Genomic DNA, 27169 nt, shown 5'->3' with positions numbered 1-27169 from the left:
AAAATATTATACAAAGAATACTAAAAAATAACACTAACAATATGTATTGTTATTGTTCCAGGTTCTGTCACTCTGAATTCAACGAACGAACGAAGAATGGCTTCCAGCTCCAGGGCCAATGTCAGTGCGGTGAGTACTGCCGAATCCCTTTTAAACAATTTTACCCTGGAATTTTAAACTTCTCCAGCTGATATTATTAAGGTATATTACAACTTTTACGAGAGGGTAGTTATCTTCGACGATTACCAATATTTTGATTCGACCTTGTTTTGTGAGACTGCTCACAATATACTAAATCAAATTGGGGCGGCGAACCTCATTTTTCTAAGGTTGGATAAAGGGAAAGATATTTCATGCGCTTTGCCATGCTAGTGCGGGAAGTTTCCATTGATATCCCGACACAGGTAGTCGGGGACACCCAATCTATTGTCAGTTCAATGTTACAGTTCCTGATGGGAAGGGTTTTTTATGATGTTGTACCCGAAAGTCAAGTTGGTGTTATTATTTCTGCGGGAGGTAACGACAGGGATTTTTATATCCCTTGGCGGTGCCTTTCAGCGCTAAATACGGACATTATCCAGCATTATGTTGCGAAAGTGATCATTAGTAACGAGTCTTTCTTTGTAGAGAATACCATTAAATGCACGGCGCATATTGTGGAACCGCGACGTGGAAGAGGGTAGAACAAGTTTCCTCTTTATAGAAAGTATGCTCCGTTACTGTCAGTGAATAATTCTAATCAGACTCTCACCGTAATTAATAACGATAATAGTTTGTGCTTACCACGGGCAATTGCACTTCGCAAGGCTAAAATTGACAGCGATACTAAACAAATTGATATTTTTCGAAAATATGACAATAAATTCAGGGAGGCCGCTATGCGCTTGTGTCACGAGGCTGGCGTCGACCCTTCCATTGGCTGTACAGTGGAAGACATTATGAAGTTTCAGAATCATATTGGGCCCGAGTACCAGATTGTAGATTTTGCGAAGAAAGACGGGGAAAGGGACTACGAGGTGATTCGGTCCACTCAGTTCGCCCCTAAAGAAATCAAATTCTTGTAATATAACGAACACTTTGACATAGTCGATTCTGTTCCAAGACGTATGGTGAAAATGTACTACTGCCCCAAATGCCAAATATGGTATAAAACAAATATGAACATAGTGGGTGTACATTGCATTGTTCCAAATGTGAAGGTAGTCATTTAGAGGAAAACACTAACTCTGTCTCACGAAAATGTGAAGCATGTAATCGAACGTTTCTGTCCGGAAAATGTTTCAAGAATCATTTACGTACGGAAGGCAGAAAATCCAGTGTGTGTGAAACAGTGCACCAGTACACAATCTGTTGCAAAGTAGTGAACATGAGAAAGCCTAAATCAGAACAGAAAGGTGAAGAATTCTTTTGCAAAAGCTGTAATGCTTTCGTCGACCCTACACACAAATGTTATAAAGTAGATCCAATTCCTAAATTTCTGTATATTTTTTATGATTTTGAATGTATGTTGGTTGGCGAAGAAGATGCACAGAAACACGAAGTGAATCTGGCTGTTGCCAAACAGACTTGTCACGCTTGCAAAGACTCTGATGCAGATTCCTGCGAAACGTTCGGCCCTCGTATGCATATTTTCCCCAACATTGAGGAATTTATGCATTATATTCAAACACCAAAAGAAGGGTTGGAGAAAATTGTATGCATTGCACATACGATGCACATTTTGTACTGAATTATTTGATCACTAAAGAAATTATTAGGCCTTCAGTAATTATGAGAGGACGTAATATTATTGAAATAAGTGTGGGCAAGAAAATTATTTTCCGTGATTCGTTAAATTTCATGTTAATGAAATTAAAAGAATTGCCTACAAGTCTGGGACTCGGGGATAAACTGCGTAAAGGTGACTTTCCCTATCTTTTCTCTACACCTGAGAACCAACATTATGTGGGCTTATACTCTGATATTTGCTTTTATGATTTGGATGCTAAGTCCACAAAATAATGCGAAGAAATTCACAAGTGTCATGAAGAAACTGTTCAGGCTGTGAAAATATTTATTTTCCACAAGAGTTGCGGCAGTATTGTATCAGTGATGTTGAAATCCTTGCAGCTACGTGTATTAAATTTTCAAATTTAATTGAACAATTGTTGGGAATTCAATTCAATTCAATTCAATCCTCATTGATATTCAGGGCTAAATTTCTAAAAGAAAACACGCTTATCAAGATACCACCGATGAGATTCCTGGGCCAGGATACTTATTCATTAATTTCGTTGAAATGGCTGAAATGGTTAGAGTATACCAACACATTGCGGCATGCTGGCAATCTTGGGGAAGCGAAAGTAGGGCGTTACAAGCTGGACGGGCTCCATGAAGAGACTAAAACTGTGTACAGTTTCATGGGGTGTTACTTTCACTGTACGAACACACAGTAAAAAGAAAAGCGTTGCTGGAGCAAATGGGGTACACGGTAATTGAAAAATGGGAATGTGAGTTCCATGACGAAATCAAAACTAATCCGGAACTACGCAAATATATTGGTGAGAACTGCTACTATCTTGACTCCCCTCTTTTCCCTAAACAGGCCTTCAATGGCGGTCGTACAGAACTTTTCAGGGCCCTATACGAACGCCAAGATGGCGAGCATTCATGTATGAAACTTTTAGATGTTGTTTCCCTGTACACAGCCATGATAAAACAGCGAAAGATGCCTACGGGCAAACCTGTGATTTACTCCTCCGAGTTTCCATCACTGGAGAACATATTCGGGGTAGTAAAGTGCGATGTTCTCCCGCCTGAAGACTTATACTTACCCGTGCTTGGCATGGCGTGCAATAGCAAGTTAATGTTTGCTCTCTGCCGTGCATGTTCACAAAGTGAGAATCAGGAAGAGTGCCCACACACAGAAAAACAAACATACATGGCACATGGGTATCAGAAGAACTCAAGTTGGCTGGTGAGAAAGGGTACAAAATACTAAAAATTTATGAAGTATGGGATTTTCCTTCAGCACAAGAATCAGATAATGTGTTCAGAGAATACGTAGATGATTTTCTTAGACTGAAACAACAATCCTCAGGATATCCTTCCGCTTGCAGCACAGAACATGACAAAGACAAGTATATTCGAGACTATTTCTAACATGAGGGTTTTCAGCTTGTCATGGAAGAAATTAGATACAATGCTGGGCTGCGTTACATATCCAAAATACTCCTTAACAGCCTCTACGGGAAGTTCGGAGAAACCTTTTTAAAAACTAAGTCAGTTTTTGTCAATACAGAAAATAAATTGTATGATATTCTATTCAATCCACAATTTGAGTAAAAATGGTGTCCCTATTTCTGAAAAATGCTTGTTAGTAAACTTTGTAGACTTGGAAATGGCCAATTCGCCGCTAGTATTGTCCAATGTCCTTGTCTCAGTATATATATATATCACTGCTTATGGAAGAATGCATTTATATTCATTCGTGGATCGAGTAAAAGAATCTATCCATTACGTGGACACTGACTCTGTATTCTATGTTGAAACGCAGGGTGAAACGCTGTTACCTACAGGTTCCTTTCTCGGTAATCTGACCGATGAGATTAAAGACCCGTATGAAATCTCATGTTTTCTTGGTGGTGGACCCAAGAAATATACATATATAATGGAAAACAAATATGATGGAAACGATGAGAAACATGTCATTGAAGTGTGTGGTATTACCATGAACTACAGGCCACAATTGCAAATTAATTTTGACTATTTCAAGCAATTTGTTTAAGGAGAAATTGAAAGAGAGTGGTTGAAAACCCTTGAAAAATTAAACGTAAAGCTAATTTTGAGGTAGTCTCGGAAAAGGAACAAAAAACTCACCAAGCAGTTCACACGAAACGTCGAAAATTGGAGGACTATGTCTCCTTACCGTACGGGATGTAAATACTTCACACACTGAAATATTATACTCTGACAGATGGTTGTGGGTTATCTGACTTCGAAATTTTTAAGCTCATACATAAAGTGACTCTAGGAATCACCAAGCCTCAATGCTGAATGCATTACATCAAAAACATGCAAGAACAAGAATACTCTATCTTACCGGTATATATTTAGGAAACTTTACCTGGTTCTAAATAAGAAAGAAACTCTAAAATAACCAACTTTTCCTATGTATTGTGCATAACCTGTTCTGTATATCTATATTTTTTACCAACCATTGAAACTGATATCACGGGGGTCTTAGTGTGACGTATATTTTGATTATAGCAAATATCCCTTCAGTTGAGTGAATGTCAGCCACAAAGTCGGATCAGAATATGAGAGCCGTTATCGATTTTATAGAATTTCGAGATAATCATGAAAAATATATTCTAAAAGAAATAGTGGTTTTGGATCCAGATTCTAATTGTTTGCAATCATGGGTATTAGAACCACCGTGCGTATGGGATGATCTTGATATGAGAATACAAAATGAAAATTTATGGGAATCTCAAAATATGCACGGCCTCTCTTGGCAAGCTGGGAAGTGAATTTTTTCAATTTGTCCACTATTTTATCCCGCTGTACCGAGAATGCCTCAGCCATTTATTCCTTTGGTGCAGAAAAGTACAATTTCGTTTCTACCTTACTTCACTGCACTGTGATTAACTTGGAACAGCTTGGATGCCCTAAATCAGCTCTACTAAGTTTCCCTGCCAATAGCTGCTGTGTGAAGAACCACCGCCTGAGAAAAATAGCTTGTGCTCTGAGAAACGCTCACCTGTACGGACAGTTTCTACACCACTACAGTTTCATTCAGCACGTTGTTCCTGTTTGTGCATCAACCCAAGGCGAGAACAACTCAACATCAGACTACAAAGAAGGCAGCATCTCGTCGTGAGACGAGAATTTATATTCATTGAATTCGTCTGCAAAATGGATACCATAAGCATTGCCATGACAGTACATCAAGTAAGTGTTCTATCTGAAAGCTTTGTTGGACTGGTACAGACAATATGTTACCGAAAAAAAATAAACTTTCAATACGTCTGTATTTGTGTGATTTGGAGTCTAGAATAATTTGGACTGGACTGTATATTGACCCGACCTGCCACGGAACATACTTTAACAGTTTTGGTGAAAACCCAAGTGTTTTTTTAAACTGAACTGTATGTATATAACCAGAATAGTTATTCCTTGTCCAATGTGAAGCAGGAACCGAACTATGGCATACTATCTATCTTTCTTTGGGAAAGATTTGAAAAAGAATGACAGCATAGTGAGGGAAAAAATTACAAATGTGTTTTCTTGACTTTTTTCGCAGTGTGGATGCTCTGAGAGCCTAATCAATGAGCAGTGCATCGTACAAGCTGGGGGTTCACTAGCCTCAGTGTACTTGAGTAAAATGTGAACATGGATACCACAATCTTGAGTGAACAGTGAAACAGAAAAACAGGCAGACTGGATATCACCATTGTTATGAAATTATATTTGAGATAAAAAAAACGTTAGTATAACGGTACTTTTAGTAGAATAGTATTTTCTGATATGTAACAAACGAAAAGAAGCTATATGTATTACATACTTTGTAGTAGATTAGTTTGTGAAAATAAAAATTTCGTGTGTAGAAACAATTTGTTTCATTAAAAAAATGGTATTGAGTTACTAAAAATGTATTTAAAAAGTAAATAAACCACCACAAATACAATATTAAAAATATTACTTACAATTCTCATTGGCAATGATGACATCTTTAGATTGAACGCTCTTCTCATCACACTCCAATGTAACAATTTGGTATCAGATTACAAGAGGGAGCAGCTTTATACCCCCAAACATCATAAAGTACCTTATAAAAAAAATCCAGCTTTCATTTTACCCGATAACTTTGTAATTCAGTGTTGCAGTCGCATCGTAGCCCTCCCGGATACATAACTTATTTCTTGCTTTTTATAGATATATATTTTTTCACAGAAGTATCGACTATCAGTGGCCGCGTGCAACTTTCCAAAATAAAATATTGGCGACACACGCTAACCACTACAAATTAAAGCACCATTCAAAAAATCATAATAGAGTCAGGGCGTAATGCCCTTTAGATGAGAGAAAAAAAAAACTTTCAGCAATGACCGCGAGAACTACCAATGGAGACTCAAGGCACGGACAACTGGTGGAAAAATTTCCCCCTGGGTAAAGGCTCCCTAAGGCTACTGATGTCCACCACTTGTTCAGGGGATTTTTGTGAACCGTGTATTCTATGCTTTTGGAGTAATGATTATTAATGTCAATCTTACATTTTCCTTTCATAAACATGAAACTTGTATACTGTTGATCACTTGGATATTTCTTAACATAACCAACTTTCAACGTGTAGACCGTGTGCCCGGATAGCTTAGTTGGTATAGCATTAGGCTTTTAACCTATCGGTCCAGGGTTCGAGTCCCTGTCTGGGCTGTTACAATTTTTAAAATGTTATCATCGGTCTTTTGCAAAAGGCTACTAACATAGGAAAATCTGCTCAAAAACAATCAGATTTCTTGCTACATTTAGCTCCTGATATAGTACAAATCGTAGTCTAGTTAGTGTTGTGTAGTATTTGCTTCTGGCGAATGCATCTACTTGGAATAGCAAATAATGCTTGTGTAACTGGTAATCTTATAGTGAAGCACTCAAAAATCAACTTCGTTTCCTCGTAGTACTCCCTGTAAGTGCTTCTTGCAGGCTAATAAGGCTCTGGCGTCTGGACTTATGATCAGTAAAATTCTCTGTAAGGTTCGTGTGATTAACCAATCAACATGTTAAGAGTCCCCTTTACACCCTGAGGTTTAATCTTCAATAAGTGGATTTTAGCCCTCTGTGATATATAGTGATTGTAGTAAAAATAAGCCTCGTATGATATAACAGATACGACCTGATATTAAGTCAAACACTCAAGAAAACCAGTAACACTTGCAAAAAAGCCTATAAGTCTAAATAACAACATAGATAACAATTATTTGTTCACAATTCTTTTATTATTTGCACTAGAATACATTACATATTGGTAATTTTAGTATTGTACCAAGATACAAGTCTTTGTACATTTCTGAAATCACAACCTTGTTCAGATGGAGGCGAAGTATCAGAATGATACTTACACTATCTTCCTTGAAACAAATACAAATTTCTAAGCGAAGGACAATTTGAACTTTGTATATCTACAATATTATTTGCACCTTGACAGTTCAAATTTCTAATTGCACTACGAACATAGTACACTTCACATTTCAGAGGAGTATCGTACCATAATGCATGAATATTTTCTTTCACCCATTGGTATTCATTATTGCCTTTGAAATATTTTGGCACACTTACAAGAGCATAATACACAGTATCCAAATTTGTACAACTAACACATATCTCACGCAATATAAATTTATTATTGTACATTAAACCTTGCGCATCAATAATATATTCCGCCATTTTCACTTTAGATATTTACAAATATTGTTTGTTAACCCTGGGCAAGTTCCGCTTCACGTATAGGCGCTATAAGAGTTTTTATTTGAAATTTCACACAATACCCTGTAAAAGTCTCTGTATCCTGTCGATTCCTCCTGCACCTTCAAATCATCAGCTACATCTTCATGGTTAGCAAGATAAAAAATATATATATATATATAAGGCTTGTATTGTCCGGATCCTGCAAATAACACTGAATTCTCTCGCACATCCACTCTACGCAATTCTGGAATTCATTCACTCCGCATTCCTCTTGACAAATTATAAAACAATCGGAGAGTTGAACTTCATCTTTACGGCACACATCCTCGCACTCGTAAAATAGTTTAATAACGCAATCGTGGGCTAGTTGGTTGCCTTCATTTGAATAACAGCCCCAGCATGTAATGTACTTGTAAATGTATACTTTTTCAAAGCCTCCAGCACACAATCCTTATCAATATAATCGAAGAAACATAGACAGGTAAACACCAAATCACTCACCTCCTTGGTGACCAGCTCAATAACGTCAGTTTTCACTATTCGTTTCTCCCAATCGAATAATTATCGGCCTTTCAGTTATTTGCAGAGTACTTCACGACTGCTTCTCAGAAAAAAACCTGCAACAAAAACAATTCATATTGTTAGTGTTATTTTCTAATATTTTTTGTATATTAAAAAAAAAAACATCGCAGTGACAAAAGATTGGGGGTCCCCGACTAACTGTGTCGGGATATCAATGGAAACCTCCCGCCCTAGCATGGCAAAGCGCCTGATATAACTGTCCCTTTCTCCAACTACCGAAAAATGAGATTCTCCCGCCCCAATTTGATGCAGTATATTGCGAGCAGTCTCACAAAACAAGGTCGGATCAGAATATGGGTAACCGTCGAGGAAAACTACCCTCTCGCAAAGTTGTAATATGCTGGAGAAGTGTAAAATCCAAGGGTAAAATTGTTTAAAAGGGATTCGGCATTACTCACCGCACTGACATTGGCCCTGGGGCAGGAATCAATTCTGTTCGTTCGTTGAATTCAGTGAGAGAGAGACAGAACCTGGAACAATAACAATACATATTGTTAGTGTTATTTTCTAGTATTGTTTGTATAATGTTTTCAAAAATAATGTAAAAACGTTTAAACTATGTTTCCACAGCAGTAAAAAAAACTTGAAATAAAGAATAGTACACAAAAAGATACCTACCAAGTGAAAAAACCTTTAGTTGCACTGCAACAACACAGACACAGTAAATTCAACATGTCTTTCAAGCCAAACACTTGAGATCTCTCTTGGACCGCATCGTCTTCCGCTCATTATTTATAGATTCTTAGACAAAAGGACCCTCAATATGAATATTTTTTTCAATGCTCTTCTCTGACTGGTTGATTCATTCATTAAAACCTTCTCGCATTGGTTAATATTTTCTAGCCTCTACCCAGGACCCTTCGAGCTCCTCAATTATAACAAATGTGACTCACCACCGACGCCAAAATGGCCGCCCGTTCAACAAGTGCAAACCTCGCATATATATCTAAAAATCGGCTTAGAATAGGCCGGAACCGTCTCCTCGTTAGTGAATAAAACGCATTAACTTCAAGTTCCCACGAGTGCATGAATCAGCCTTGACTCATCCTCGCGTATAAGAAAAGCATAAAGAGCCTTAGAATAGGCCGGAACCAGGTTTCTTGGGTTAGAATACGCCGGAACCGGGTTCCATAATATTATCTATTGTGCATTAATGGAAAACCATTAAGACCAAGCTCAACGTCTTCTATGAATCATCATCCGTGACTCATATTCAGCTGTAGCGCGTATATAAAGTACAAGAATTAGGTTAGAATAGGCCGGAACCATGTTATATAATAGTATATTTTGCACACTAATAAAAAACCAAACTCTCTCGACGGCATAAATCATCCATGACTCATATCCGGCTGTAACACATATATAAAATACAACAATAGGTTTAGGTTAGGGTAAAAACGGGATACATAATAGTATATATTGTGCACTAATGGAAAACCATTAATTCCAAGCTCCCACGTGAGAATGAGTCATCCATGACTCATCTACCTCCCCCTCCCTCTGCACTTTCCGTTTGATTAATTCACCTCTCGATAATGAATTAGAAACCTATTAATCTCGATTAAAATGATAGAATATCAACAGCTGAGCGTTCTTATGAATAAATTAATGTGCACTATCTCCAATCCCTCCTACTGGGTTCCATTGGGATCCGCTGCAGGACGGGTACAGTTTTTATAGCACAATTTAAATTCGGTCCACGTTGCGTATCGTTTCATTGGAAAAAGGTTCCAGGACCGTATTTAATTTGTTCCCGAAAAAATATTCCTCGATCGTATTTAAATTGATCCGGGAGAAAAGATTACAGGACCGTATTTAAATTAAGCACGAAAAAACGTATTTATTTTCTCAGTCACCACATTGAAACTCCTCGCCAGTGATAACTTTCTATCGAACGCTTTCTCTGTACTCCTATCGTCCTTATTATTTTATCCTTCTGTTTCCTTTATGCTTCCTTGAGGGCGCCGAAACAAGTGAAGGTCTCAGTCTCGTCTCGGTTGAGAATGTAGGGAATTGGAATGTACGTTTCATCATTTTCTTGCATTCATCTACCAGATGTTTTTTTTTTTCACATTCAAAAACTTCATAGGGCTTCCACGATGGCGCAGTGGTAGCGTCGTCGCCTTGCATGGGCGTCGGGAGGGGGTGTCGAACAGGTCGGTGGACCCCCCTGAAATTGACAACATTTATTTAAAGATACAAGAAAGCCGAAAGTTTGTTACTCTCATTGTTAAGAACAGAAATAAAGTTCATTTAGTTAGTATTCGAACAGAAAAATCAAAGGAAAAATGCATTGGACCGAAAAAATTGAGTGAAAACAGAAACAAGGTTATATTCTATCATTTCATCCAAAGAACAAATGGTTCCACAGTTTTCAAAAATTCTAATAATTACAGTTGTAAGCGAGAGGTCACACAACAGACTTTATGAACAAAAATTTCTCTAATAATTACGGCCTTCCCGATGGCGCAGTGTTAGCGTTGTTGCCTTGTAATCAACGGGTTCCGGGTTCAATACCCGTGGGAGGCACAGGGCACAGTTGTTCGGATCCCACTTTAAACTGTAGGTCCAGTCCCGATTAGCCTTACTGCGCATAAAGTGGACTCATAACAAGAAGTCAATCAATCAATCTGTAATAATTAAACGCTTCTTGAACGAGTCGTGCAAAAGTTAATATCAAAATGCATTTCAGATGCTGCCTAAAGTGCAAAAGAAATAATTGAAAATAGTTGTGCTGGTATTAACTTGTTTGGTGGTTCCCATTTATATAATAATAATAATTATCATTATTATTTCGAAAAACATTTATTTTTGTTAGTTTATAATATTTATTATTGTATAATAACATTTATGACCGTGCTAATAATACTTATGATTTTTCTACTATTCAACTTTTATCATTTACTCGACCACCCCTGCAAAAAATTCTTATTGATTGTTTATTTATTTGATGTTTTAAGTCCACTTTATACACAGTAAGGCTAATCAGTAAGTCACTGGCTTACAAAGCGACGACTCTACCACTGCACTATCGGGGAGGCCACGCAAACATTTCTGTCCATGTCCCCGTGTAATCAAGTGGTCCCGGCTTCGATACCCGGTTGAGGCACATACTGGTTCGCATCCCACTTTAGACTGTAGGTCCAGTCTCGGTTAGCCTTATTGTGTATAGAAGGGACTTAAAACATAAACTCAATCAATCAAAAACTTCATTTTTTTTTAGTTTGTTTTAAGAAGTGTTTTGTTTACATTCAAACAATAATTCAGATTAAATATCGAAAAGGGGGAACGACTTGAGATGACCAGACCCCTCTTCGATTTTCTTCATACTTGGCATACTCACTAATTGAGGCCTCCTAATCACGAATCTGAAGTTAAAATTTGTCGGAAACGTCTGGAAATTGCAAAATAAGCGAAAATAAGGCGTTAGTTTTCGAAATGGAAACCATCGATTTCCGCGAAAATTTTTGTTTCACAAGCAAATATATATATTCCTGATACTACCACGACACGAAATTTTAACTATGTTTGCCTAACCTAACCGAAAGTAACCTAACCACACGCCAATGGTTCGTGGGGCTAGCGACAATGGTTCGTGAGGCTAGCGTCAATGGTTTGCAATTTCTAGACGTTTCCGACAAATTTCAACTTCAGATTCATGATTAGGAGGCCTCAATTAGTGAGTATGTCAAATATGAAGAAAATCGGAGAGGGGGCCGGTCATATGAAGTCATACCGAAAAGGGAAACAAAATGTGACAGGTATCTTGTTTTGGAAACTTCCCTATTCCAATATCTTACCAATCCTTATCATTGGTATATTGTATGCAGCATGTCGCCATAAAGCAGCAGCAACGTACAAAGTGCACATAAACAATTCATGTTACTAACATTTAACTCGTTGAGGCCTTATTTAGAAGCTAAAAGCACTCAAAAACACAAAGTTTATCCTGTATATATGCAGCAATATATTGTAGATTCATGGTTGCCACTGTGTTTATTTTTTCTCTCGAAAAGTATACTATGGAGGATAATGGTTTTGGAAATATTATCATGCTAACAGACACACCGACAAGGTGAAGTTGCGTGATATAAATTATTAGATCATGCATTACCATCCACACATATTCAGTTTTGTTTATAAGCCCACGTCATGCACGGAAAGGCTAATCGGGATTGGACCTACAGTTTAAAGTGGGATCCGAACTCCTATGATCCTGCATCGCGTATCGAACCAGCTATCTCTTGATTACAAAGCAACGTCGTTACTACTACACAAGCGGGTAGCCCCATCCGCACATATGGAACTAATTTTCTGCTTTAGCAAGAGGGTAGACCTTGTATTAGGTGATTACGAAGTCAGTAGAATACTAAAAATATTGTTTTCCAACGTAAAATATAACTGCCAATACTAAATTTTAATCTGTCACCTGGTTGCATACATACAGGATAGAAGATGCTGTTTTACCAGCGTTCGTAGTTTCGAAACCAGATCTCAGTGAACAAAACGTTAAATATATTAATACCTTTACACCGCTTGTCCATCATGTGAGTGTGTGTTTTTTTATTATTTTCTGTTTTCATTTCATTTTGCGTGGTTTAAACATGAATGGCATGCATCCTGGAAGCACGCAGTTGCTACCTAGGTGTGTGAGCTTCCCTTCAGAGGTCCGCCCAAAGCAGAACCCTTCCTGCTCTAAATCCCAGCGTGGAAGGGGTCTCATCTGAGTGTCACATTTTTCACATCACATCTCAGCTATTCCTGTCTCTTGCAGGCAAACGACGCCGGAGTCCGAAGGCATAAAGCCCATCGAGATTTGGGTGATCGCTTGCATCGCTTTCGTCTTTCTGGCGCTCTTCGAGTACTGTGTCGTTCTCTACGGCATCCGCTACGAGACCACGTGGAGGCTCAAGAAGCGATTGGACGGAGAGGTAAGGGGTAAAAGAACCACCATCAGCTTGTTTTCGGAACGTTTCTAGATATAGATCTTATGTACAGCTTCGGTGCGAGTCCATCGACAGCAAGCTCCTCCCACCATGCTCCATGCGCATGCGCCTTTGTTGTAAAGATTTTTTTACTGCATGTTAAATGGCACATGTACCCCAATCTGTTGAATACATAACCATGTACAAATGTTGTGTAATAAGTTCGTTATTTTTACTTACAAACCATCAGATCTTCTTTCCGCAACCTGTATAAATACTTATGAAAGAAACAAGGCATCCAGCTCAGTGTCTACCATGTAATCATTGAAAAGGTCTGCGATTTCCTACAAATGAATAAACACCACCAGTATTTTCCCTTTGAACGAGAGGGAGAACTACTACTGGACAAATCCACATTCTGTACGTCTTTCTTGTAGGGTACAGACAATTTCAGTTCATGAACTTCCTTCCATATGCATTGTGTATATATGATGAAATAGCAGCCTCTAATAAAAATGTCCAGATGGCACCTTACTCGAAATCCAATGTAATTTAATTTAGTTTAAAGTTCATTCCTCTGCCTACGCTACTTATATAAGTGAATACATGATTTGATAAGCAGTAATTTACTACATATATAATTGATTCTAGTTGGTGTTTAGTTCAGCGTCGAAAGCAATGTCCGGATTATCCCCCACGTGAATTAATTTCCTCTCTCCGGTTTAAGGCGAAACCTATTCACCTTAAGTTGATTACTGTATGTAATTTTGTTTAATGGGACGAGCCAAAACTTGATTTCAATGGGCAACTCGCCATATGTGTGTAAGATTGCTCTCGTATGAACGTGTGTACAACTGGGAGCGATCCAGGTTACTGTGGCGTTGTGAGAGGGGTGGAAAGACGGGAAGTGGCGTGAATTAACCCCTCCCTCCCACGTTTTTAAGGCTTTAGGAAACAACCGCAGTCTATTTTTAAACGCTTAAATCAACATTTCAAATGCTCTAGTACACATCCTTAACGTATTTCAAAGTCTGCTAAACATCTTGCATATATAATTCTCACTTCACGCGGTGAGTGAACTATTCATCCATTATAAAGTCACAACAATTTGTCGAATGGCAATTCTTCTCATTGTTTAGTGCCAGAGTTGGTTTTATCAGAATTTGTGGATGGATTCTTCATTTATTTTACATTTCTTAATTTATATTATTTAATTATCTACTGTATAACTTTACGGCAAAGCTTTTTTTCAATATTTTGACTTGTAGTTCTTATTTTTAGTGTCAACAACACTGACAGAAACCACAAATGTTAAACATCCATACATACATACATACAACAACAATAATAGTAATAATACTATTATTATTAGTATTATTGATTTTGTTGTTATTATTGTTCTTGTTATTAATAATAATAATAATAATAATAATATACTATTTACTTTAATACGTTACTGAATAAATATGTTGGCCCCCGAATAACCTCCAACTGTAAGTATACACAAAAAATGTTACCTAAATATTTCAATTTTGCGACGAACATGAATATTTTTGGATTCTTTTTAATAATCCTACTCTCCCCTTTTCCGTTATTTTTTGTCTGAATATTATTTGTGCCCTTTTATGGTTAAATGAGAAAGGTCTTGAATTAGGTAGTGCCGGAACATATTTCATAGACAAAATTTAAATATATAGTATTATTTCATTGCAATTGTTTTGAAAGTGAATTAACTTTTCGGTGTGATATTTGGGTAAGACTAAACGCCTCATTCAGAGCCGTCGTCACAGTGGGGGCAAAGGTGGGTTGTAAACCCTTCTTCTTACCAAAAAATCAAGTAGGGATATTGTCAGGATCATTTTTAATATAGTTTAGGGATCTGCCGATATGAAAATTTTGGCCGATACCGATAAAGTATCGATATAAAATTTACCGATCGGATATAAAATTATAAATGTATGGTTCATTGATCTTTTTATGAAATGTATGTTACAAGATGGCTGTTATACAAAAAAGCTGCATACTTGGAAATTTATTTTTTTTACAGTTGAGAATAGAAATTATCCGTTTATAATATCCATAAAAATTACAACAAAATGACAGAATAATACATTAAATATAAGATATTTATAGATATATCAGATAGGTTTAATGATCGGTAATTTTACCGATACACAATGTTCCTGTATTGTCCGCCGATTAATTTGTTTCATTTCTAGATAGGTCATACAAATGCAGAAAGATAAATAGAAAATTAAATAAATAGAAACTGGAGAGAAATAAAGTAGGAAAGGGAGTGATTGATAGAGAAACAGAGACAGAAAGTGAGAAAGGATGAAGTGGATAGACAACAGAAGGAAGAAATAGGAATAGAAAGAGATTTGTAGGTGAAGAAATAGGAGAGAGGAGAGGGAAAGATACCGAGAATGAAGAATGAGAAACGTGAGGACAGAGAAAAGAAAAGAAAAAATGCGAAATAGAGGAACAAAGAAAGAGATAGAAAGATGGAGATCAAGAAAGAGGGGGGAAAGGTGAAGTACAAGAGAAAAAAAGGAGTGAGGGAAAGAAAGAATCGCACGTTTATCTGTGGTACAGTACAGTGTGTTAGCCGTGAATAAATAATTTTGATTTGATTTGATTTGCTTTATTTTACTTCACATTTGTGCCACTTTTGGCTAATTTGCGCAGATGGGGATTACTGATGACATGATGAAATTTATGAATGCGCTAACCATATCGCCAAGGGGGCCGGCAGTGGAAAAATAAGCATAGATTAAAAAGGTGTATTGATTATCCACTATCCGGCAGCTTCAACGGGACTCCAACACTCAATGAATGGAATGGACTAAAATTATGCGTTTGCACGTTGTTGAATTGACATGCTGAGCGCTCTTGTCTGACAAAATCACCCATCACGCAGTGGGAAATACAGATAATTAACGTTTACAAAAGCCAATTGGCAGCCAGTGTAATTACGTTGACAATTTGCGAGTCAATTCTCTATCGGTTGAAAATATTTATACTTGCCCACAACAAGGTTTTCCGGTACGTATATTATCGCTTGTCAAATAACGTAACTAATGTGTTTTCATTTCAGAGATTCAGTTATGGAAGCATTAACATTGGTTTGCATGTTTGCGGAACCTTTCAAAATTTTTGATGTTTCATATATACGAGGGTTATACAGAAAAGCGTCATGTCCTGGAGAATTTCTTACGACGGTCGTAACGCTGTGTGCACACCTGCCAATACACTTGTATTGATTTAGGTATACTCTTAGATCTTACGCTAAAATATACAATATTCTACCGCTAAATTTGAACATAGCGTAGGTGATAGAATATAATATCGATATACAATGACGGGTGATTCAAACATGTGGAACCACCCATATCATTTCTACAGAATGGAAACGTATGCAATATCTAGGTGACCAAATGCTGCATCTTTGATGCATTTACACACCCGCTCCGCCATCTTGGATTCAACATATTTGATTTTTCAAATTGAAATAGGGGCATGTGTCATATCAAAATCATGTGAAATATTCTGCCAAATCGAATAATGAAATCTATTTTAATATATATTGAATCTCCCTGTACGTGTGTTGTCCATATTGTAAGAAATTTGAATTATATTTATTTGGTTCATATGCTTTTAATTTGATTTCAAAATCTTCCGACTGCCCAACGTCGTTTACACAGGTTTTTTGACACTGTACAATGGCAAATATGAATCTTTTCAGAACCACTACATTGCTCTGGAAATTCAAAGCGGAGGAAAAGCGTTAGGGAATATAGTTTTAGCACACAAGCAATAATTGATTTCCACAGTACGAAGAAATATGTCATCGCAAGTAATAGGCCAAGATTCGCGTTTCTATCACTATTTGATAGAAACAATAGTAAAGAATGATTAATTACGAGAAAAAATAAGAAATATAGAGCACAGAATTCATTTAGATAGGAAGTAAGGTTAAATTGTATTCACCTTGTAGCAATCATTACTTTCTTGCTTCAACTATCAACAGTCAAACGTATTACTTTCAATAGAAGATCACAGATGGCGCACGCTTTCATGTTTTACATAGACATATTTATGTTCGTACACTTTTTACATACTGATTGTTTAATTTCTTTATTCAAATGTTCATTGGACCTGTGCCAATGAAGTAGAAATAACACATTTGCTTCTTATCAAAGGGGGCCGGGTTTGATAACCACTGTGACTTATTCAACTTTAAATGTAACAAAGCATATGTGAGCAATAAGTACATTTTGCAATATTTTACATATTACTCTATAATAACACGAAGATAGCCATTCAGTGGCGGCGATTGGGTTCAAAACTGGGGGGGAATACAGTATATTTCCCTTTGTAGATAGGGTTTAGCATAGTGCGGGGGAAAAAGTGGCTAAAAGTTGGGGGGAGCAACCGCTCCCCCTCCCCCATCCTAATCGCCGCCACTGTGTGATTGTTATTACTTTGTCCAGCCAGACTTGATGTAGATTTTACAGAAAATCATAGATGGCGCGCAGTTCCTTATTTTCCATTAGACTCAGTCGTAAGGTAATCTTGCATTTAGCAAAAAATAGAATCCAGAACGTACTTGCGACTATTATGTGCTATAATAAACATGTGAGCAATCTTGCAAGAAGCAATGGCTTGTACATTTTACAATAAGAAGTTTTAGGCCCGCATAACTCTTTGAATTTCGGACAAGAATTGGCAAACGCTTCAGAATGGCACCGATAATTGAATCCAAATTCACTTGGAGTCAAATTAACTTTGCAACAGGTTTGTGCATATGTAGATCCAAACGTGCGCGCAGAATAGAGTTTCACTGAGACTGGTTCTATTCCGACACAACTGTATACTTGCACGGTTGCAATCACTGTGCAGACGAACTTGGATTTGCAGATTCGATAACTGGGATGTCTATTGCGTTGAAGTGACACTGAAACTCCAGAGCGAGTCGAGACTGAATGCGTTGCAGAGCGCGTGGAATCGGTGATACCAGTGTTGCACATCCCACTACTTTAACCCTTTTATCGTAATCGTGCTATAAAGCGGCGAGAATGGCTGAATCGAGGTTTCCTGTTCAGGGCGCGGTTTTTCCCGATTGTTATTGTGGGCATCATCCAAAGAGAAAAGCTCTTTTAAGTGAAGCAAGTTGTTTTAAATGCATATTCCTCCTTACGGCGACAAGACCAAAATAAAATAAGCGTGAGGTGATTTGCCGCCAATGTGCACACGAACTGTGTCTCGGGTGTTGATTGATTTGCGGTTTGAGTTTAGGAGGAGGAAACGATTGTTTGTTGTTTGACGACAAAATAATTTCCGCCGTATTAAAAGTTAAGAAACATGTTTATTATTTGGACGAGACTTGCGTCAACGCGGGGCTTACATTGAATCAAGCGGGGGAGGATACAATCTTGCAAACCACCGCCAGGGCTGAGAGCAACCAACGGGAAAGGGGGAGAGGGAGGCTTATTGTTTCACCCACGGGTGGCAATGAAGGCTTTGTTCAAGACGCATGTTTACTGTTCGGTGCAGAAAAAAGAAACTGTGATTATCACCAAGAAATGGACAGACCAAGATTTGAATCCTGGTGAAGTGATTCATAAATTGAAACCAAACAGAGGAGTATTAGCAGCAGACAGCACTCCATTGCATAAATTACCAATAATAAATCATGCTTTTTTGGTGGTATAAACTTGAAGTGCGTGCGTGTTATAGAAACGGATCTATAGCGAACGAAGCAACCAAGTTTTTCATAAATTTATTTATTTCCAAACCAAAAACAATAACTCGTCATTAAATTCAAAAGGACCTGTCGTTTATTTTTACCTTTGTGTTTCTCTTTTCAGCGTGCTCAAAATATAAACACATGCCCTTGTGTTTCGAAGATATTTCGTGATTTACATTATGTAATGACACATTTATTACATAAACTATGCGCAGAAAGTACTTTTAAAACTGTATGATTCAGGAGAAAAAAGAGGCAAAAATACATTCCGCTTTACATGCATGTCAGGGTTTTGATGTGTTATGCGGTTGGCGCTACTGCGGATTTCCTCAGTTTTTTATTTTGATTTGATTTATTTTATTTTTACTTCGCGTTCTGTGCCTCTTGGCTAATTTGCGAAGATGGGGATGAGTGATGAAATGATGGATGAATGGACATTCATGCTAACCACACAGGCACAGGGTTCAGCGGATTTCCGCAGTGTCTGCGATGTAAACAGCTCGACGGTTGAGGCAAGACTGGCACGGAAGATCTCACGCGGATTGACACATAAAACCTGCTGCAAACTTAACCTGTAGCGGGTGATTAGTAACAAACCAGATCCTGCTACATTCCTCGTCCAGCCGTCTGAAACTCCACATTTCTCCGCTAGAGGCGCTCGACCCCGACTTGTGCTGAGCGGCCTTTTCAAGTTGAACTCTGTGCGTTTACGCTGGTAGTGAGTGCATGATTAATTGTTATATTGTGTATGTTCGAAGTTATGCTTAGTATTGTTACAATGTGACAAAGTCGAACCTTTATTAATACAAGTTAAAACAAATTTGACAATAGTTCAACTTCCAAACTTGCTGCGAAACGCTGCATGAAGGAATGAATAATAGTCCTGTTAAGATGCGATTTGTTTCAACAGAAATTTCGAATATGTATATCAAACTTTGTCGCTGAAGTCGGCTAGGCAACAATAGTCCGTGTTTTCATAGGATGCCGAAAAAAAGTTGGAAAGTTCTTCCCGCTTATATTCTGCTATTATTGTGTATTGTGAAAGGTCTTGCTGTGAATTTTGTATACGTTAATTATTGACGAAGGAACCAGCGCGGTGGTCCAGTAGTTACGAATTGAAACTCACGTGGGGGACCTGGTTCCATTCACTGTGCTGTTATTTTGGGTGTTCCATCGGTGTTCCTGCATAGGAGGGTCTGGATCGAACTAGGTTCACATCAGTGGTTTCCTAATGGAAACCGTGGGTGATTGAAGCTTAGCACCCAATGAGACACGGAGAAACGCGACAAGAGACGCGTTTGCAGCGTCTCAGTGGGCGGCAACCTTTAAGATAACCTGCAGACTTCTGGCTGGAAATCCGTCGCTTCGGTTCCGAGCGTGTCCCTGTATTGGGCATTACACCATTTGATATCAATAGAATCAGACAACAGAAGTTCTGTTACCGTGTTTCCCCTCGTCTCAGTGTGCATTAAGCTTAAATGTCGCCGGTGTGTGGTGCTGATCATATCACTTCCATTATGTTCGAGATCGAGAATGTGTGGAGCCCTAACTGAATACCCTATGGCATCCTTATTCGAACGAAACTTTTCTTTCATTGAGGGTGACAAACAACGATTCGATATTGTGGCAATGTTTTGTTTTAATATTATTTTACTTTTCACGTAAAGAAAACTAACTACCTAACTAACTCCCTAGCCTTCTTAAACCCGAAGGTTCATGGCTGCAGCAACACAGGCCTTCCATCTGTCCCTATCTTGAGCAAGATCTATATACTCTTTTCCATCCCTACCGATTTCCCTTAGGTCCATCTCAACGTTGTCCCTCCATCTTCGTCTTGGCCTTCCTACAGGTCTTTTACCATCAGGTTTCCCAACAAGAATCCTGTAAACTCCTCTTTCCTCTCCCGTTCGTGCCACATGGCCTGCCTACCTAAGTCTTCTTGATTTAATTATTCTAATGATATCTGGACATGAATACAAATTATGTAGTTCTAAATTATGTAACCTTCTCCACTCACCTGTCTCCTCATCCCTTTTAGGTCCAAATATTTTACGTAAATTCTGAAACTCGCTATTTATGTCACTTTCCATATTCCTACTTACGTATTCTGCATTCTGTATTCTTGTGTAGTAGTTGCGGTGTGTAGTTTGTTTATGTTTATATTGTGTAGTAGTTATGGTGTGTTTGTATTTATATTGTGTTATGGTTGTGACGTGTTTCTGTGTGTCTTGTGTAGTAGTTGTGCTGTCTAATGTGTTTGTGTTTGTCTTGTGTAGTAATTGTGCTGTCTAATGTGTTTGTGTTTGTCTCGTGTAGTAGTTCCTCCATTCATATTGGGGGTTAGGCGTAGAACTGACATCTCTGCACTGTAAAAAAATTATGTCAAGAAACAGCAATATAAGGCCACGTAAAGAAAACAACAAACCAAATTCCATTTTGTAAGACTTGTTTTCCACGGGAAATGCCCTCCTTGTTCCCCGCTGGATTCGCCAATGTGTCGTAACCAATTAGTACATAGATAAGTTATTTTCGTTTTGTTATACAAAGTATAACCACTTTCTTACGTTTTTATTCTATTTTAATTTATTTATTTATTTTTGGCTTTCTCTTGAGGTTCTCGGCAGACATTCGTGCAACTATCTTCCCTGGTTTATGTTGCTGGAATTGTAAAATGTTGTAAAAATTATGTCTTGCTCCAAATGCAACGTACAAATATATATCTCATCCTGTAGTTCGGCATTTGTATGGATCTAATTTATAAAAGTGACAAAAATCGATTGATGCGCTATCCATCGCCCAGCTATATTGTTGTTTCGTGGACAATTATTAAAAGAGAAATCGACAATGCTGTGCCTCTCTACCAAGAGTTCGAATCTAAACCTACAAGAAAATATAGAGTCAACTACAGTATGACCAAAAAAAAAACGGTCCCCAAATTTCGATAGGCTTCATGTCTTAATTTTTTGTCAGATTTAAATGTAACTTCAGTTATAACTAGTGTATTGTGTTTAGAGTATCAAATTAAAACATGAAGGTCTTTGGTCATTTCTTCTTCATTCAGGAGCATTTGTTCGAGATGACCTCCATTTTGCTCTGTGCATTTCTTGAGGTGGAGCACAAAGTTGTCCAAGACGTCCTTACGAACAGACCGAGGAATGGCTTGATGGCTACTTCATTGGGTTTGGAGGTCCCGCAGAAGATATTTGTCTTTGAGGTCACCTTTCCTTCAAGTGGGCTTGATCTGAGGTCCAAAGGAGGTTAACGAAATATGGGGTCTCCTGGATCTTGTCCAGTAACTTGACTGCCATATACTTTCTCTTCTGTTTGTCTAAGGGTGAAAGGGTCTGCTTCGTCTGTCTTCTGTATGGGTAAGCCCTTACTAGTACTCTCCTGCAAGTCTCACGGGATATACCGAGGGACTGACTTCGCTTGGACTTTGCTGAACTGACTCTCTCAGGATCTCGACCAGCCCGGCTGTACGCTTCCTGTTACCTCCTGAGTGGCTTGAACGGTTTTTACTTGTTGCACTGAGGTTCTCCACGGTCCCATACTTATCAAAGTGCATTTTAAGGGGGCCTTCTCACATTCGAACTGATGCATGAAAGTCTCCTGGATTTTTCTTCAACGAGCCTGTCTTGCGGTAATGTATTCTCACAGTATATTCTTTGCTCGAGCTTCCATTGCGGTCCTAATTGTGTTCACAGGCATTGCGCCTGCCATGTCCTGCAAAATAAGGGTGATTAGTGAATGGACGTAGGAGATATCACAAAAAGTGCGCGCGGGGGCCGTTTTTTTAGTCACCCTGTACCTGCTTTGACACAGTGCATTATGTTGTTTTGTTCCACGAATAATAGTCATTCTGAAGTCCTAATTGAACTTACCTGCAGATTCTTAATTCCAATAGTGTTGAAATGCATTGCTTCCTCAACGACAAAAATGTTTGAGGGACCTAAATACTTAAATCACAAGTCTCTCTGTCATAAAGTTCACCTGTTTTAGAATCGTCTTGTTAGAAGCAGACCTCTCGGCGATCAGCGCCATTATGTGGGTAGCGGCAGAAATTGTAAGTTCTTGGAATAACATACGAGATGGTCGAGTGCCGAGGCTGGAAGGATCGTATGAACAAACATTGAATCCTTAAAGGACCTCAATTGTGAAACATAATTCTCGATGCATCCTGGGAGGAACATCTAACCTATATGAACTATTCAGTACTGTGAACATGTCAAGAGACATTACAAGAAAAAGAAAACCAAAGATGGAGCGCAGAGAACTTTAATGAAAATGCACTAGTGAGTTTCCCGTATGAATTACATTGCTGAACATCAGTAGTTTACGAAATTCTAGTATATTTTAATACCTATCTCGTAACAATCACATAAGACTTTGTTACAGTTTTAGTCTATAAGTATGTGTTTGTATGTGTATGTACATATGTATATGTGTATATGTATGTACCAGGTGTTTCATAAATAATCGAGGGGTTACAAAAATATATTGGAAGTAAACTAATTAACTTTTGTTAATGAAACCAGTCCAGAAGGAACGAGGAACTAAAACAGTGTTTTTACACCTACAAATATTCAATGTGTGCACCACGGCTGACACGTCACACATCATTACGATAGTCTAGTTCTTGTCACACTATTATCAACATGGGCCTGTCGATATCACGTGGCATCGTTGAGACGAATACCCTGTCTTTGATGAAACCCCACAAAATGAAGTCACACGGTGTAAGGTCCGTTGATCTTGAGGACCAAAACATTGCACAAAACACTGTGAGTGATGTACTGATTTGAGTGTCGCCTAGCGGCAGGAATATCAACTGCCAGCTTAACGAAACTACACGCACACCCTGTTTGCGTTCCTATCGTGTTGATGCGTGTCGTGTCACTCGTGGTGAATATATTCAACATTTGTACGTGTTAAAAAATACAGACTAACTACAGTTGGGAGTTGAGAAGACTGCAAGGCTGAGGAATGCGAAACTGACCTGCCTGTTGTCGCCGTGTGCAGCCAGCTCCACTTCCCTTCAGGGTGGCAGCGACACAAATAAAGAAGGCATGGTACGAAAACGCATTGCAAATGAATGGAACATATTACATAGTAACAAGTGAAAGCAATACTAATAATGGAATAAAACTTCACAAATCAAAGCAATCTGCTTCCAACGTGACTAAGAAAGTAAGGGTGTGTGCGTGCTTTTTGTGTATTTCCTAGCGTCTTGTTAATGCTTCTTTCCTGGACATGGAACAATTAATTTTAACTTATGCAGGGTAGTACATTTTCTCCCTCGTTTGTATTTACATTTTGGTATGTAGCATCGCTTTTCTGCAACTTTCGGATTATGGAACATGAAGTTGTAATGTCTCGGCCCCATTGATTTATCCACCAACTACGCCCTAACACCCATGGGCGTCCGCAAGGGGGGGGGGGGGCAAGAGGGGGCCACGGCCCCCCACCCCTGGAAAATGAATGTATACATAAAAATTATATAATTCACACATAATCTCATTTCAATCACAGTAATTTATGTTAATTATTATAAATTCGTTGAAGAAACATGATAATTTCAGACTGAAACAGTGTTTTTTGAGGGGGCATCACCATTTTAGATGAAAATATGTGTCCTTTGCCCCTCCCTGGAAAAAAAATACCTTGCTTGCCCCTCCCTGGAAAGAATCCTGCGGACGTCCATGCTAACACCCCCACACAATTTTTATAAAAGGACAAATTTATGGTCATTTTGGCTCTAAGTATACCTTTTCACACACATAAACACAAACGTACACCCGTCAAATAAAAAAAAAATCTGAATAAACCTTTGCTCAACCCCCGAGTCGGCTTTCCCTCTTTTCGTTGCATGTTAATTCTATTGATAGTTAACCTTCAGCGACCCAGTTTGCTAGATATAGTCTGCTCTATACATATACATTTACTTATACACACACGCCAGAACATTCATTCGATTTTTAAAACAAATTCATTTCGGAAAACACGGAAGAAGTGTGAATTCCTATGCCGTTGCTGGTCTTTGAGATGTCCCGTGGCTGACATCATCCGTGGAGGTTCAAGAATGGTTCCGAACTTTTCCGAACGCCAGACTGCACCTCACACTGTAAGTCCCGATTCCATTATCAGATTCTCACCCTCCTCACCCTTTCCTACAGGGACTTCTGCATGTCTGGCAACACTGAAAAATTGAACACCAAGTCGAAGCTTCCCTCCACACACTACCTCCCCGTTCACCCCCGAACCTCACCCCGCACTGGCAGTCTTCTCAGCTCCCCTACTGTAACTCTCTAGCCTTCTTAAACCCGAAGGTTCATGGCTGCAGGAACACAGTCCTTCCAGCTGTCCCTATCCTGAGAAAGATCTATATACTTTTTTCCATCCCTACCGATTTCCCTTAGGTCCATCTCAACGTTGTCCCTCCATCTTCGTCTTGGCCTTCCTACAGGTCTCTTACCATCAGGTTTCCCAACAAGAATCCTGTAAACTCTTCTTTCCTCTCCCATTCCTGCCACATGGCCTGCCCACCTAAGTCTTCTTGATTAAATCATTCTAATAATATCTGGACATGAATACAAATTATGTACGTAACCTTCTCCACTCACATGTCTCCTCATCCCTTTTAGGTCCAAATATTTTCCTAAGGATCTTATTTTCAAATACTCTAAATTTATGTTCCTCTTTCAATATAAGCGACCAAGTTTCGTATCGATATGATACTACAGGCAAAATTACTGTTTTGTATATTTTAACTTTTAGTTTCTTAGATATTGAACGAGTATAATTATAATTATAAATATTAAAGAAACAGGAGTAAAGTATTTCAATTCGGTCCAGGAACCTTTTTTCCGGCTGAATTTAAATTCGGTCCAGGAACGTTTTTCACTGAAACAATACATAACTTGGACCGAATTTAAGTTGTGCGAGAAAAAAGGTTCTGATCGTGTAGTGAAGCCGTATAGTACCCATTTGGATTTTTGGATTCCTCAACCTTTAACAATCCTATATGTGGCTCAATGCACAGAAACGAGTATTTCAGGAGTTAGGTTTCTCATTTTTATTGCCTGTGACCGTATATAAACCAACATATTTATCATATTTACAAGCATTCTAATTGAAATAACTAAGTTTCTGCTTAGTAATTTTACCGTTCCTCTTTCCCCAGGTAATAGTTACGAACGACAACCGAGAAGAGAATTTCGACAGGCGAAGGTCAAGGCGGTTCCCTTTCATCTTCAGGACACGGAAAAGGGAGTTCTACCGCCAAGGGAGGCTGGACCTCTATTCTCTCTTCGTCTTCCCTATCTTCTTCCTCATCTTCAACATCTACTATTGGTCCATGTATGCCAAGTTAAGCTGAAGATTTCTTTCGTCCTTTGCCTACGATATGGCCCAGACGATTTGTGGCTGGGAGTTAGCCTTGTGTTAAAAAATACATCGAATGTGGCTCCACATCAAATGTGTCGTACGAATTCTGATTCACAATTGTGTTTGTTTTCACATCTGAACAATATCAAAAACCATAAGCAATTTATGGAGGAACCTGAACATCAATTTTCTCATTCAAGATTTTGATATACCTTTTATCTGGATGTTCCTGCGTGTGTTATATACTTATGACACAGTACTGTGAATATGTTTTTTATGCAAAAGTTACTTTATTTCTTGGTTGTTACTTGTGAAGTGATTGTACTCAATTCTGTGTAATACTCAGGACGGATTTACGTAATAAAGCTTCGCATTCTGAACAAAGGATGTTATCAAATTTATTGTGCAGTTTTAATATAGGGTGTACAGAAATGAATATCTGAGTTTTAAACTTGTATATTTTCTATGGTATACACATTACAAATATGAACCATATATGAAATGAAAGAGTAACCCACCAAGTTTCGATTCTATGCATGAGCAAAAATTTGTTTCCTAACTCTGCCGCTTGGCGGAGCCATTCCTAAAGATGGCGACCCCCAAGCGTAAGTCGTTTTGTGTGTTGGAGCTCGCGAGGTCTAATTCAGTTGTTACGGTTCAACGGGCGTACAGGTAAAGATTTGGAAGTGACCCCGCGTCTGACAACAACATTCGTAGGTAGTATAACCAGTTCAAGACGACAGGATGCTTGTGTAAAGGTAAAAGTTCCGGACGGCCGCGTGTATCGGACGAGAATGTGGAAAGCGTCAGAACGGCTTTTACTCGCAGTCCTAAAAAATCTGTGCGGCGGGTGAGTCAAGAACTAGCAATGCCAGCAATGACAGTGTGGAAAGTGTTAAGGAAAAGACCCCAAACTTCAGCACACAAATTCTTAATCAAGAGGTTGACGATTTTCTTAGTCGTGTGATTTTCAGCGATGAATCCACATTTCATCTAAGTGGAAAAGTGAACACACATAACACACAGGCGGTGGTTTACTTCCAAATCTTTGCCGGTACGCCCGTTGAACCGTAACAACTGAATTAGA

The 27169-nt window shown here is 38.5% G+C and overlaps 1 protein-coding gene across 2 annotated transcripts in view; it reads left to right on the top strand.

The window, feature by feature from the left end:
- The window catches only part of LOC145999438 (glycine receptor subunit beta-type 4-like), a 258162-nt gene extending 231718 nt beyond the window's left edge, over positions 1-26444 (top strand). For both annotated transcript variants that reach the window (XM_083136400.1, XM_083136399.1), the window contains 2 exons: positions 12800-12956; positions 25880-26444. In XM_083136400.1, the coding sequence (XP_082992526.1) occupies positions 12800-12956; positions 25880-26074 (352 nt within the window). In that variant the 3' untranslated portion in view covers positions 26075-26444. The remainder of the gene's footprint in view (positions 1-12799; positions 12957-25879) is intronic.
- Positions 26445-27169: the final 725 nt, after the last annotated feature.

Source organism: Lepisma saccharinum, chromosome 15 (assembly GCF_977018435.1).
Source record: "Lepisma saccharinum chromosome 15, izLepSacc3.1, whole genome shotgun sequence".
NCBI classification, from domain to species: Eukaryota; Metazoa; Arthropoda; class Insecta; order Zygentoma; family Lepismatidae; genus Lepisma; species Lepisma saccharinum.
This window is presented reverse-complemented; position numbering and strand designations above follow the sequence as displayed.